General features: G+C 35.4%; 1 protein-coding gene, 1 long non-coding RNA gene and 1 pseudogene across 2 annotated transcripts; all 3 read right to left on the reverse strand.

The window, feature by feature from the left end:
- Nucleotides 1–334: 334 nt before the first annotated feature.
- LOC133742350 (coatomer subunit epsilon-1-like) lies at nt 335–2,728 on the reverse strand (annotated as a pseudogene).
- A 2,642-nt stretch (nt 2,729–5,370) lies between these two features.
- LOC133744448 (uncharacterized) lies at nt 5,371–7,313 on the reverse strand. The gene is made up of 7 exons (XM_062172553.1): nt 7,285–7,313; nt 7,159–7,198; nt 6,980–7,055; nt 6,688–6,745; nt 6,453–6,500; nt 5,924–5,963; nt 5,371–5,541 (listed from the first exon to the last, which is right to left on the reverse strand). The coding sequence occupies exons 1-7, from the start codon at nt 7,311–7,313 to the stop codon at nt 5,479–5,481; spliced, it is 354 nt and encodes a 117-aa protein (XP_062028537.1). The 3' UTR covers nt 5,371–5,478.
- A 31-nt stretch (nt 7,314–7,344) lies between these two features.
- On the reverse strand, nt 7,345–8,928 carry LOC133746445 (uncharacterized). The gene is made up of 3 exons (XR_009864152.1): nt 8,395–8,928; nt 7,954–8,069; nt 7,345–7,879 (listed from the first exon to the last, which is right to left on the reverse strand). It is a non-coding gene; the product is annotated as an uncharacterized LOC133746445 (long non-coding RNA).
- Nucleotides 8,929–11,304: the final 2,376 nt, after the last annotated feature.

Consider the following 11,304-nt stretch of genomic DNA (forward strand, 5'->3'; position numbering starts at 1 on the left):
GTTACTGTTAACCTCAAGGCACTGGTTATGTTATTGGCCAAGTTACTGGTCAGGTTACAGTTTGTAAGGTTATACACATGTCACTGACCAAGTCACTGTCAAGTCACTGGTCAAGTCATTGTTAACCTCAAGTCGCTGGCTATGTCACTGGTCATGTCACAGTCATGAACATGTCACTGATCACCGTTAACCTCAAGTCATTGGTCAAGTTACTGGCCATGTCATGATCATGAATATGTCACTGACCAAGTCACTACATGTAAACAGTCACCAAATACACATTTTCATTTAAATTTTATATATTCTTAATTTCTTAGCTTACAAAATCAAAAGAAGAGCCGTCACAAAAGGTGTGAGGAGTATACAATAGCATTAATTAGCTCATCTGAAATCAATCTCTCAGATTTCAAGCAACTGATTGAAGAGCTCTGTCAAAGCTCTCTTCTACAGCTGAGGCACCTTTGACGAGGACGTGGTCTGGATGTGCAAGTCTTGATTGGCTGAAAAGCAGTGAGTAGAATCATTAACTATTATGTTATACAGTAGCTAACACCTGAATTATAATACCCCGAGTGAAGATATTCCCCATAATTATGACTACCAACAAACTTTACCTGACAAAACGAGAATGTGGTTTTCCAAGGTGAAGATAGCATACGACCAGGTTGGCTAGAGTTTCTGGATCCTCTGCATCCTGTGAGAAACACAAAATGACTCCATATTACTCAAATATTAAAAACATGTGCATATTCAGTGCCATTTTCTAGTTGAAAAGCAGGATGTTCATATATTTGGAGCATTACTAAATCCATAATAATGCACACAGCAATATTTGAACTCACAAATCAACATACTAGTGTGTATCTATCCAATCAGATTGAGTTCAGCCATAAGACTGTAATCATGTACTTATGTATAGTGCAAATTATATTACATTTGTCCAAATTGACTACTACCTGTAGACATTTCAAAATCTCTAACTAAGCTACAACTAATTAATGAGACTTGCCTTGTTCCATGGTTCAAGAAGCAGTGTTTCCCTTTCCATTCAAAATCAAGCTTGTAACCTGAGACTTCTCAGAGAAATCTTGGAAGATGAGATATGCCTCCTGTAACTTAGAACCACCCTGAATACAATGAAAGTGTAATTAGAAATATGGACTATAACTTCTCTGTAAGGGAACTATAAAGGGAGAACAAAATTCATGAATTACCACAGCCAGATTTTGCCATGCTGTTTCAAGTTGAGTTAAGGTGTGGTCCTTATCAATCTTTTGCATTTCCTTCAGCCATCTTTTAGCATAATCAGACCTATGCATTTTGAGGAATATTTTGACATTCAGTGGATCCCTGAAAAAGAATAAGCAGCATGCATCAGACTTGAGAATATATCAAGATCATCATCATTTGATAATTGGAACAACACTTCTATCACGTGACTATGCAGTAATGTATGAACTGGTTGAGGCATAACTTATCACTAGCATCATTAAAGACAAAGCTAACATAATGCAAGAGGTACATTGCATAATCTATCTAAAACTTACAAGCATGCATAGGCAATTGGTTACTGCAATTCACATTTTTTCGACCTTAAATTTTGTTTCGAATATGAGTTTCCTGCTGCCACTAGTAATGGGGTTTTTAAATGATTTTGTACACATTTTAACCAAGTCGATTTCTTGTTCTAATAGGACTAGCTAGCTCAAGAAAACTAAAACAATATGGAAATCCGAAACATACTCCAACTAGAGAAAATAAAACTTTGAAGCACTTCACGTGCATTCCTTATCAAAGACAATGGCAATGTAAAGCATTGTAATTTGTAAATTACTGTGTGTATATTCTACTGACCGCATCAAAACTCATTTGATGTAAAATGATTAGATGCAAGAACAAACCAGAAATTTAAATAATGTTAACACTTAAACTGCATATAATAGTTGCTGATGGTTCCACTAAATGTAACACTTGTAATAGAAAGTTGAATTACAACTACAAGTCATGCACTCATAATTAAGTAAACCGAGGTTCAACAAGTTGAAGCAGAAGCATATTAAGATCAATACCAAAAGGCTAAGCATGACCAGTTATCAATGTCAATACGAAGTCATAAGTTAAAACCTACCTTTCAAAGCAAGGATTTGGGAGTTTGGATTCATAAGTGCAGAGTCGGCGTTGATTCGGCACACTCATATCAATAATCACAATACTATTCTACGACATTGTTTCCCGAACACATGTGTACTTATTGGACTCCATAGTAACATGCGTAAATGTTATGAATTGCAGATTAATCTCAACACTCGGAAGCTGCAATCAGATCAGATCACATGAACTCATCAATCACTTTTTATAACAATCAAAACCTCCCAGAGTACATCTACTATTCAAAAGCTGGCTACTAAAGCCAGCAATTCCTAGTGAGCTAACTACCAGATCTGAACAGAGACTATAAACTTCACAAACTCATAGATCTATTTGAAGCTTGATGAGAAGTAAAGCAATAAAAAACGAAATCCAAACTATGAATCAAGCACAATATGACCAAAAATCAACTATCTGAGCTAAGAACACAACTGTAACAACAAATTGAACAAACTGAACCTAATGAATCATTGACCAAAATTGCACATTGAAAAGCAGAAATCATTAGAAATAGTTGAAGAAAAGAGTTATTACTATACTACCTTCGCCATAATTAACAGCAGCTCGAAGCGGAGTCTCCTGCTCTTAGATGAAATTTCAGAATTGAAGTTTGGGTTACAATCAAAGAAAACCTATAAATCAAATTCTTCATGATTTGAGAATCAAGAACCTGAGCTAAACACATCTAAGACGAACAATTAAGCAAAACCGGACAAAAAAAAACAGCAATCCAAAAATTTCATTTCGCAAACAGAATAAAGCAAAAACTGAATCAAAGAAAGCATTAGATCTTGAGAGAGGTGGTAGTTGGGATTGGGAACCTTTTCGCTCCTCATTTCTCTCTGTCGCTACTCAAAATTACTCAAATTTCAGTCTCAATTTGAAAAATAGGACCAAATAATAACTAAAATTCTAGTCAATTTCATTCACCTACGTCCAGATATTACATTATCACGTTTCAACTTCACAAGCTTTTCCAGAAACCAAACAGAGATCAAATTAGAGAATCTCTCGAGAAAGAGACTGAACCTGAAGAACAGCTTCAATGTCGGACTCGAAGGTGGAGTAGATCGAGGCGAGCGAAGACATAGTCACCGGAGACGTTAGAGTCCTTCTTCTTATCGATGTCGTATCGGTCGTACTTGTTGCAGATAGCCTCGACTACGCTCATCTTCATCTTCTACCGGATTTCTAATCGGGTCTCTGTTTTGGGATTTCTGATCAAATGGAGAAAAGATTTGAGACCTAAAATTTTTGAACGTAGAGTTATAAACGTGTATTTGTGTTTAAGGGCAGAATGGACATCAGAAAAATTAAAAATTGACCTTTTTTAACATTATCTCATTATTAATAAGGACTAAATTAATATTACTAATAATTTATAGTGGACCTTTTTATCAAGTGGGAAACTAGGTGACCTTTTTATCATTTCACACTCTAATGTGACATTTTCCATCATTTCCCTTTTATAATATATGCACTTGTCACATTTAGGTGCTCCCCTACATATTTGGGTTGAAGCCGTTTTATTAACTTGTTATGTAATGTTCATTCTTATATGATCTTCAAATAGGAATTATGTTATCCCTCTCTTGTTTTGTTTTTCTTGTTATTATTTTTGTTTATGTTTAGCAAAGTAAGTGTTGGTGCGGCTGCCCTTAAGTCTTGATTAATGAAACTATAGAATACATTTGGAGGGGGGGAGAGGGGGGGGGGGGGGGGGGACATGGTGCCTATACCCCATATTACAAAAACGCATTAAGAGAACTTCCTGAGATAATATATAACAGGAGTCTCAACTAAACAAATGTATTCTAACAAGTATCAATCAACGAAGAGTGCTCTACTAGTTACTCCATTCGCTTTACAATTGTGGTGACATACCGAAAAGTAAATGTTTCGAGAGTGTTTTTAACATTAAGGACAATGTTAGATTCAAATGTGGAGGGAAAGAAACATTCATTAGTTTCATTGTTTTAGTCGTTTTAAGTTATTTGTAAAAAAGAAAAAGAAAAAAAAAAACACCAAGATGTGCCAAATTTTCAATTTCCAGCAGTCGTTCGGTTTTGTAAGTTTGTCGACTGGCTGGTTACATGTGGACCAATTTATTTATTTATTTTTCTTTGGTTTATTTTGTGTCATTAATTAGTTATTTCCAAATGATGGGACATGGTGCCTATACCCCAGATTACAAAAACGCATTAAGAGAACTTCCTGAGATAATATATAACAGGAGTCTCAACTAACAAATGTATTCTAACAAGTATCAATCAACGAAGAGTGCTCTACTAGTTACTCCATTCGCTTTACAATTGTGGTGACATACCGAAAAGTAAATGTTTCAAGAGTGTTTTTAACATTCACTACTAGAATTTTCCTCATATACATCGGCCAGAAACCGATGTAAAAAAAAATTTGTACACATGTGTTAGTGGGTGATGTAAAAGATCGCAAAAAAATAGACATCGGTTAAAAACCGATGTCCCATATAATAATAAACATCGGATTATGTTCCAGAATCGATGTTAAACTGCTATTATGATCACAAATGGGTGTTTTTAGATATTGTTAAACCTTCATATTTATGCATTTAATGCTTAATGAAATATAGGTCCAATAGCACTAGTATTCATTTTAACATCGTTACTCATTCTAGAAACGATGTGTTATATTCTCTTACACATCGGTGTTTTTGAAGTTTGCCTGCTGTTTATAAGCTTTATGGGTACTTGCCATATATCACACTATTTAAGATTAAATCTACATTCTTTTGTATTACGTGACCGATGTTCATTATTCTATTAAACATCGTTTTCTTTTATGAAGTGATGTCCATTTTTCTATTAAACATCAGTTTTTGAGGTTGGCACCGATGTTCATACTTATACTAGACATCGTTTTTAATTTAATAAATCGATGTCCATTGATTTGTTTTACATCGTTTCTTACACAATGTCGATATCCATTGCGTTGTTTTACATCGTTTCTTACTTAATAACTCAATGTCCATTGGGTTTTTTACATCGTTTCTTACTTAATAAGTCGATGTTCATTGGGTTGTGTTACATCATTTCTTACTTAATATTTTGTTATCCACTGGCTAATGGGACATCAATTTTTTCTTTTTGAACTGATGTATTAGTTCTTATATGACTTCATTTTTATAGTTATATATAAACTGATTTGTAACTATTGCTAATGAGAATACATATAGTAAGTAAATAAATTTTGATTAATGTTGATGCTCAAAGTACATAACAACATCCCAAGTATTTCTATGCATAACATGTCGAAATAAAACAAAAATTTAAGTCTAAATGGTACATAATACTAGAAACAGAAACAAAAGCAAGCCTCGCCGTACTTATATTCCATTTGTTCTTCTGTTTTCACCTGCAAATAAAATGAAATGAACAATTAGCTATAACAAGAAAAACAGAAGGAAAGAAAGGAAAGGAAAAGGGAAAGACAAAAAGACATTGAGCTTACAAAACATTCCTATCCTAGCATCCATAACACAATCTGTTGGCAGGCCAATTATTACCTATCCTAGCATTGAGCTTACAAGACATTCCTATCCTAGCATTGGCCTGCCATTGAGCTTACAAGACATTCCTATCCTAGCATCAAGACTTGCATTTGAAAAGAAGTAACATAGTGTGCTAGTGTGCTACTTAAAGGTTGTGCTAAAGAACTGGTACAAAAATTGTTCTAAATAACAGTGGGATCAGAGGTTCAAATCTTCATTGAAAAGGAAATATAATACATCACTCACCATTTGTATGCTCCTGAAGTTTTTCCATGAGAATTTTGGCCTGCAAATTAGATTCAACGTCACATCATCTGCGCATATATATCAATCAGAAAGACCAATCATGGAACACTAAGTTCCCAAGCAATACTTAATCTTGGCATCTCTGTCCTTCAAAGCAAATCTTTGGATGCTTATGCTTATGATAACACTTTTTACAATATAAAGGTGATCAAGAACTTTAGATTAATTACTGGAAGTACCTGGTAAGAAATCATGATTACATTGATATGCACATGCCTAGTAAAGTGGTAAACTACAAGTAATCTATACAGGATGAGTCGGTAGGCTGCCTGGCTCTTCTTTCCCTAGTTTATCTTCCACTTACAACCTAGGCAGCTCTAGAGAAATCATTTTAAGAAACACTGTTTATAGACACTACAAACACAGAAAAAGTGGCCAAACTTTACGGACAGAAAATTGGTCCGTAAACGTATGAGAAATCAAAACAAGCAAACTAACATAACTGAAAGTCTGAAACTAATAGCCTAACCTGTAGAGTTCAAACATGTACACACAAATATCTAGTACTCCTCCAGGCCTGAAGAAATGGAATTAAAAAAAAAATGCTTATTCCATATTTGCAAATGGATTGAGTTCTACAGGTGAAGTAAGAGCTCGAGAAAATGAATGAAGAAAAAATGGTAAAAGATCAACCAACATATATCCAGCAGTCATTAGACATGTAACTACTATACTAATTTTCTCATTAGATCTGTTCTATCAACCTTCGATAGATCCAGAGCTGTAGGAACTTCAATGATTTGTCCTTGCCAAAATCAGAACCTAAACAAACAATCCAATAAACAGAAATTTAGATAATTGATACAATGTATCTGCACTAAAAAACAGAAGCACTACATACAGTTATTAAAGGATCGTGGTACAAAACTAATAGTGCTAATCTACTACATACAATAAGAAAATCCACAAGATAGTCATAGTTTAGAGGTTTACATTTTGCTGATATAAAATCATCAAGCAAATTGACACACAGATCCGTAGCCCAGAAGCTCTTACCATTAGGATCAAGTTGAAAAGCTGCTTCAAACATTGGAGGGTGAATAAGAGCATTAATAAGACCTTCACAGGCAACCTGTGAAATCAGATATCTATGTTAATCTACAATATGGCATCTGACAGTACTCTGAGACTAGTTAAACTATTAATGCTAGTAAACTGTGGTAAACTTTAACAACCCTGGCTTGTAAAATCACCAGGACTCGAAATGCATGGACCCTAGACATTCAAGAAACAGAGACAGAATGATAACATGGGTTCCTAATCAACTCACATGTATACAAAACCCACTCAATACTCAATACTGGAGCAGTTTTACCATTTCCACTGCCATCTTTGTATTCAATAATTGATAATGGAGCAGTTTTACCATTTCCACTGCCATCTTTGTATTCAATTATTGATAATGGAGCAGTTTTACCATTTCCATTGCCATCTTTGTATTCAACTATTGATGTGGTTGTGGTGTTGTCAAAACTAATCGCTAGGTTACCTTGGTATGCCCTAGCAGCCATGTAATAACGACCAGGTTGTTGGTCTGTGAACGACAGGGCATCAATGGTTTGTCCAGGAGATATTGTGATGTAGGGTGTTGAGATTGGCGCGGTGTACGCTGCGTCTGCTGCGACCACCGTCAGGTTATGGTTTGCGACTATGAAGTGAGTGCCCTCAACAAAACAATGATGAGCCAAACATCATCCAGATCCCATAACAAAGTTCTACTGCATGCTACATCTTGTTACTATTTAGTATTTACAAGCTTACCTAATTAATGAGCAGGACGGTTGCCAAGAGCCACATTCTTGGCAATCATGTTCTCCCCCTGCACAACTCCCACCACAAAGCAGCATGACAAGATAAGTCCAACGGTAATACCAGTTCCAAAAGCCACAAGAACACCTGCATTCAAAGGAAAACTTTCAAAATCACCAATATCTAACCATACCAACACATATTAATAGGGTCAAACTTACCATAGATGATGTTAAACGCCAGGATAGGCATGTGAATAGCACCAGCAATGATCCCGAATACCAGCAGACAAAGCAATATGATCAAGTATGCCAAGCAAAAATGAGAAAGCACCGCGCTGCAACAAAGAACATCTTAAGCAAACTCTGCTCACAAACATACTAATTAAAATCAAATAAATACTTGGAATTTCAAATCAACATGAACGTATAGGAGAAATGCAAGCAATCTTTCGAAACAAACAAGATTCAGGATAAGCTATCTTTCGAAACAAAATCAGGAATCTTGTCTTTTGAAACAGACAAGATTCAGGATAAGCAATCTTTCGAAACAGACAAGATTCAGGAATTTCAAATCAACATGAACGTATAGGAGAAATGCAAGCAATCTTTCGAAACAAAATCAAACCGATTCGATTCGAGAGACGAAATGCGATCAGTTACCGGCGCGAGAGTTCGAAAATGCTAGACCGCTTGGCCTGAGAGTTGTCTCTCTTGAAAGGTTGAAAAAATGTGAATACCCAGTCTTTCCCAAGCTTCTGTTTGAGAGGATTTGACGGCGGCGGCTGTGGCGGCAACAGACTCTTCAACTTAGTTGCCGACGAAGGCTTCGAATCCAAGGCCGTATAGTTAGATCTGAAGGTGCAGGCGCTTTTCTCCTTGGAGGCTTGCCGGGGCTAGGTTTGGCGACTGGGGAGGCTCCATTGTGTCCATGAGAAATTGTTGTGTGGCATAGACTTCATCTTCGTCAATCCCAGAGAGAGACGGAGAGGGTTTTAGAGAGAGAGAGAGAGCGAGCTTGCCAGCTGAGGCGATGCCGCTGGAGAGATAGTAGAGGGAGTGAGCGGAGGAGAAGGAGGTGGTGGTGGCCGTGAAAAGAGAGCGGAAGAGGAAGGAGGAGTGGGCTAGGGTTTTGAGGAAAAGTCGGAGAGATGGGTCTCCAGTTTTGTTAGAGATAGTGAGTAAGGATGAAAATGGGCTGCCAGAGAGTGTGGGAAAACTGACCAAGTGTGTGGAAACGAAAATTTTGTTCCCCGCGTATTGAAATTTTTAACTTAGTCTTTTTCCGCGTTTCTGAAAATTTTTGATTCAAAATATAGACATCGGTCAACAGTAAAAAGCGATGTTAGTTATATTCATAGAAATCGGTTTTTGAGGAATCGATGTTAATGACATTGTTTTACATCGCGTGTATTTCTCACCGATGTAATTGTCGTGATGTCTATGAGCATAATTCTAGTAGTGATTAAGGACAATGTTAGATTCAAATGTGGAGGGAAAGAAACATTCATTAGTTTCGTTGTTTTAGTCGTTTTAAGTTATTTGTAAAAAAGAAAAAGAAAAAAAAACACCAAGATGTGCCAAATTTTCAATTTCCAGCAGTCGTTCAGCTTTGTAAGTTTGTCGACTGGCTGGTTACATGTGGACCAATTTATTTATTTATTTTTCTTTGGTTTATTTTGTGTCATTAATTAGTTATTTCCAAATGATGGGACTGAGTTTGATTTGAATGAGATATAGAATACATGTTTGAATCTTTTGAGCTTCATTCTTCAAAACAATTATTTATGGATCAAGTTCAAGTGGGCAATTTCATTTACACCTACTTGTCATATCAATGCATTGAAAAAAGAGAATTATTGTGAGATTAGTATAAATTAACTATAATATGCCATGTTGTAAGTACTTGAGCTTAATTTAGTGCGTGTATATATATATATATATATATATATATATATATATATATATATATATATATATATATATATGTACAGATCCAATTCAGAGCAGAGCTCCGCTTTGAAATTAACGTGTGAAGTTCGAGTTTTCGGTCACTTTTCGGTCGCATATCCACATCTCGACCGTTCAGTTTTTAGGTACTACTGTATAGATCATCTCTGCAAATTTTCAGCCAAATTGATGATCATTAAGGCATCTAACTCGTAAACCAATGGACGAATTGAATCTGTCAACCTGAACCGTACTAGCTTTAAGGCACTTATCAATGCCTTATCATTTTGGCTGAAAATGTGCAGAGACGATCTATACACTAGTACCTAAAAACTGAACAGTCGAGATGTGGATATGCGACCGAAAAGTGACCTAAAACTCGAACTTCACACGTTAATTTTTAAAGCGGAGCTCCGCTCTGGATAGGATCTGATATATATATATATATATATATATATATATATATATATATATATATATATATATATATATATATATACAGATCCTATCCACAGCGGAGTTCCCGCTCTGAAATTAAAGTGTGAACTTCGAGTTTTGGGTCACTTTTCGGTCGCATATCCACATCTCGACCGTTCAGTTTTTAGGTACTATAGTGTATAGATCCTCTCTGCAAATTTTCCGCCAAATTGATGATCGTTAAGGTATCTAACTCGTTTAAACCAAGGGTAAAATCTTTATATGGTACCTGAACTATCACGAAATGCACTTTTTGGTACCTACAAATTTTTAGGGAGTCTAGTGGTACCTGTATTATCCCTCCGTTAGCCATTTTAGTACTTCCGTCAATTATTCCGTTAAAGTATGTGTAAAATTGTAAAACACCTATTTTTCATATTTCTTTTACAAATTTTTGATTAACTAAATTAAAATAAATTAGAATATGTTAAAAGAAAGACCTAGAATTGAATTTAGTGAATATCTAGATTTACATACCATCTCTATTGATTAATCTTATTAATTGTTCGAGAAAAAGTTATCTCCAAATTAGTATATATTAAATTTTCATAAAATAAAAAAAAAACTAAACAAAAATAAAAGTACTTAAATTAATTGACCCAAGTATCCAGATAACAGTGAAGAATAAATTGGGTATTATTTATCTTTTTTTTATGCGTCAAAATGTTTTTTAATTATAGATATTCAATATATTAAATTCTATAATTCTAATTATGAATGAAAAGACTATTTTACCCTTACTATTTTACTCACATGAGTGTCACATGATCGCCACGTAGGCATTTTTAACGGAATAATGGACGGAGGTACTATAAGGGCTAACGGAGGGATAGTACAGGTACCACTGGACTCCCTGAAAATTTGTAGGTACCAAAAAATGCATTTCGTGATTGTTCGGGTACTATATGAGGATTTTACCCTTAAACCAATCGACGGACTGAATCTGTCAACCTGAACCGTACTAGCTTTAAGGCAGTAATCAATGCCTTAACGATCATCAATTTGGCTGAAAATTTGCAGAGATGATCTATATACTAGTACCTAAAAACTGAATGGTCGAGATGTGGATATGCGACCCAAAACTCGAAGTTCACACTTTAATTTCAAAGCGAACCTCCGCTCTGGATAAAATCTGTATATATATAT

This window comes from Rosa rugosa, chromosome 4 (assembly GCF_958449725.1).
Source record: "Rosa rugosa chromosome 4, drRosRugo1.1, whole genome shotgun sequence".
In the NCBI taxonomy this organism is placed as follows: Eukaryota; Viridiplantae; Streptophyta; class Magnoliopsida; order Rosales; family Rosaceae; genus Rosa; species Rosa rugosa.